This window comes from Monopterus albus, unplaced genomic scaffold (genome assembly GCF_001952655.1).
Source record: "Monopterus albus unplaced genomic scaffold, M_albus_1.0 scaffold39.1, whole genome shotgun sequence".
Classification (NCBI taxonomy): domain Eukaryota; kingdom Metazoa; phylum Chordata; class Actinopteri; order Synbranchiformes; family Synbranchidae; genus Monopterus; species Monopterus albus.
The window spans coordinates 2,294,788-2,298,819 of NW_018127919.1; the positions used below are offsets into that span (position 1 = coordinate 2,294,788).

A 4,032-nucleotide genomic window follows, 5' to 3' on the forward strand; every position below is an offset into this window, starting at 1 on the left:
ATTGTATTATTATTTATAGTGATGGATGTATCATCTGTACAAATGCTTCTTGCTAAACCAGGACCAACATTCACAAAAACCTATTAAACTTATCTACTACATCCTCCAATCTATTGACCGGTGTATCATTATCCCTAAAATATTGAGGGTAGTTACTCTTGCTGGAACTGTTTCTAATCAATTTATTTAATATATTCCAAGTACCTCTCATGTTATTTTTATTATCCTCTAATACTTTAGAGTAATATAGTTTCTTACATCTCCTCAAAATCTCAATTAATTTGTTCTTATATGACTTATATTTTTCTTCCGCCTTCTTTGATCTGTCCTTTATGAATTCCTTATATAACACATTCTTCTTTTTACATGCATTCTGTAATCCCTTACTCATCCACGGTTTCCCACTGTAATTCCTCTTGTTTTTATACTGCTTATGAGGACAGTTCCTGTCATATACTTTCTTGAATATATTTAAAAATTGCTCATATGCTTTATCTAAGTCTTTCTCTCTGTAAACTGATTCCCAGTTTTGCCCCATAAAATCCTCTTTTAGCCTCCTTACAGCATGTTCATTCGTCACCCTCCTATAGAATTTTCAACTTTGATACAATATCTTGAAAAATATCAATATCATTTTCAAAACCATGGGGAAAAACTGACACCTGATTGAAAGCACAACATTTTACACGTTATTTAAATAAGTATAACATGACAATGAGCTATTCTCTCTTTGGCTAGTAGCACAGAACAGCAGAATGACTACCTTTTTTCATCCCACATAAATGAAAACTATTCTTCTTGAGGTAGTACACATTGAGACTGTGTTAGCATCATAGCATCTAACTTAACTTACTAATTAAAATATTTTCCTATCAAGCTGAGGCCTATTCACATGTACAGAGCAGATCTGCCTGTGATTCTCTGTATAAAGACTACAATTAAGAAAGACTCCACACATTTATTAAAATATTCACATTGGGCAACACAACATAACAACAGTTAATGTGTTGCTATGTTTAAGGATATTGCTTTTTCTCATCCTTTCCTCCACTGCTGTCCCTTTTTTCTTTCTTCTCAGATTTCTCTTTATCGTGTCTGGACTCCTGTAGCATGTGAGGAAAAACTAGCATGAACTGAAACAGATCAGTCTGAACAGGAATATTCATTTATGTCTAAATATGTGTACTTGAACTGGGAGAAAAATCTGAACTCGAGGGATGATAATGCCTAAAAATCCACGAATTAAAAGATTGTGCGCTCTAAATGAGAGCGTGACAGTGCCCGAGGGTGACAAAGTAAACTGACCTTTTTGCCTCCAGAGGACATTCGCTCAGGTTTCACAGACTCTGCCTTCTCTTTACTGGAAGATTTAGATCTTTTACTCTTCTCTTTTTCAGCTGAAAGTGGGGAGTCAGACGGACTCACACTCTTGCTGTTTTTGGAAGAATCTGGAAAGAGAAGAGTTTTTTTTTTGTTTTTTTTTTAATAAACACACTGCACTTTGGACAGCTGGACTAATGGCTACAGCTGTTCACAACTATCGACGAGACACCTACTAGTTCCATTCTCATCCTTCCTACGTTTGGATTCTTGGCTCGTCTCTTGGTCATTGACAGTGTGGTCCTAAAAGAGAAACATCATGACATACAGCATGTTAATGATGGTGACAATACAACCACCCTTCAGTAATCTATCCAACATGGACACCGGCTAACTTTAAAACAAGAAGTACAGTTGCTTTCAGAAAGTATTCAAACCTCTTGTACAATTTTATTGTGCTGTAGAATTTCAAATGGATACAACTACCACTGTTGCCCACCCCTCTACACTGGACAATCCATAATAATGCACAAAAAGCAAAGGGACCAATGCTTTCTGAAGTGGCTGTATATAGTAAAGGACAAAAAATGTTTTACATGAATTCATGAGGATGGCCTTTCCAGAAACAAATGTCACAAAGTACATTCCAAGTCTTTTCAAATACTGACTCTTTTCCTCTCTTTGCGATCCTTTTCTTCCTTCTTCTCTTTGGATCGGCCTTGTGTGCTCTCTGCGTCTTTCTTCTCTGTCTCCCTCTCTCTGGACTGGGCTACTGAATTGTAGTTGACATGGTGCTGCAAAGACATTTATGTGTGAACAGAACAAAACAAAAATATTTTAATGTATTCAGGCGTGCCTTTATATTGACCCTACATACTGAAGTTACTGTGTTACTAATAAAAGCCTGCATCAGTGACAAAACAAGTGTGAGGATGACTGAAATATGTTACACCACGATGATCTAGACGGATACAAAATACTGATTAAAACAGATCCATAATATAAATATTTATTAATGACACTTAAAATACTTGGGGAAAAAAAAAAATAGGGCCACTACTGATGCTCAGTCTGGGAGTATTGTAACCAGCATCAGTCATTCTAACTCTAGTCAGAAGTTGATCCACCCCAGACAAATAAAGCGATGTCCAGTTCTAAAAAGCTTTTGAGGCGTAAATGTAATAAATGTAATACTCACAACAATTCCATGTCTCCAAACATAAAGGATTGAACAATTATCATAACATGCTTTGACTAAATCCCATCAGGCCCTGCTGGTACAAAGGTCTAACATCGCTCCCAGCAAAACATAAGTGTAACAGTAAAAATTACAAGTCATAGCTCAAGTTAAAAATAAGAGGGAGGTACCTACACGTAGATAATATAATTATCTAAAGCAGGACCTGACCTGAAACTCTTCTGTTTTCACACTATTTAAACCCATACTTCTGCTTGAGATAAGATGAGAAACACTTCCACAAAAACACATGGCTGGAACCGTCTTCTACTAAACCAAGGAGGTAAAACACTAATTATGGGATGGACCATGACACAGTGGAGATGTGTACTGTGTTTGGCATCTGTGCTACATGTGTATTTTTTCCAATTCAATTAGCTGTAATTATTTTTTTTGTCTACAATGAATTGGTGTCATCAAGTGAAATAAATTTGTTATGGAATAAATCAAGTGTCAATATTTCAAGTTACTGCTACCATCTCAAACAAAACTGAAAACTTGCACTATGTAAACTTTCTGCCTGACCACCTGCCCAACACCAAGCAACAGACGAAAGTTAAGGACCTTGGTCTTACATCCAACGCAATATTTTTCTCAAAAGAGCAGGATGGACTCTCAGTATTGGCCTTTTATTTGTAACGGTGGTCAGGAACATCACTCCAGATGAATGTTCTGTGTGTGCTGCAGTATAAACAATCATTTACCTTTACAAATTGATATACATTAGCTATAGTGTATTCAACCTGTTCTGCTGCCTCCAAGTGGCCAAAAATATCAGATAATGCAACTTAAAGCCTCACTGTTAACTTCAGAGTCCACTACTATCCTCAGTCAGCAGCTGTACAGAACAAAGAACACAAACAATGTGAGAGAAGGCACAAATAGTAGAGTTGGTTCAAACCTTGGATGTCGACTCCTTGGGTTCGTTGTTATTGTCCTGTAGGGATGAATGGAGATGACAGATGAGCTGGGAGGGGGTGGGGGTTGGAAGGAGGTTGTCAGACAGCAGCAGAGATTTGGAAGAAAGTGTGGGGGGTAGGGAGTCAGGGCTGGCCGGACCAACAGCATACTTCTCCCTTGACCTCTGACCTTCAGGGGCTAAGGCTTTGAAAAGGTTATTACATAGAGTTCATAGGCTCAAGACATCTTGAATGTCAATACTTAAAATAGAGATACCCTGAGCGTATATAAATAACTGCTAGTCTTAATACTACAGACATGTCTGCAGTTTAAGGCAGCATTATATAAAAGTTCTACAGTGCAGCTGGTATTCAAAACATCTAAAGTGCAAGTGCTGTAAATAATGTGTGTGCCTGTGTGTGTGTGTGTGTGCCTGTGTGTGAAAGACAAATCACTCAATTCTTATGTGCTTGACTGAATCCCTACATACGTTAACTGTTGCTGTCACTTACAGTTCAGGAATGGATAAGACTCATGGTGCCTATTTCTCTGGCGGAAGGCTTAAATAAAGACCT

At 37.6% G+C, this 4,032-nt stretch overlaps 1 protein-coding gene across 1 annotated transcript in view; it reads right to left on the reverse strand.

The window, feature by feature from the left end:
• Window positions 1-4,032, reverse strand: part of thoc2 (THO complex 2) — a 28,078-nt gene that overhangs the window by 2,628 nt on the left and 21,418 nt on the right. The window contains exons 33-37 of the mRNA XM_020598800.1: window positions 3,459-3,494; window positions 1,989-2,114; window positions 1,557-1,623; window positions 1,306-1,448; window positions 1,027-1,103 (exon numbers count right to left, since the gene is read on the reverse strand). Coding sequence (XP_020454456.1) covers window positions 1,027-1,103; window positions 1,306-1,448; window positions 1,557-1,623; window positions 1,989-2,114; window positions 3,459-3,494 — 449 coding nt within the window. The remainder of the gene's footprint in view (window positions 1-1,026; window positions 1,104-1,305; window positions 1,449-1,556; window positions 1,624-1,988; window positions 2,115-3,458; window positions 3,495-4,032) is intronic.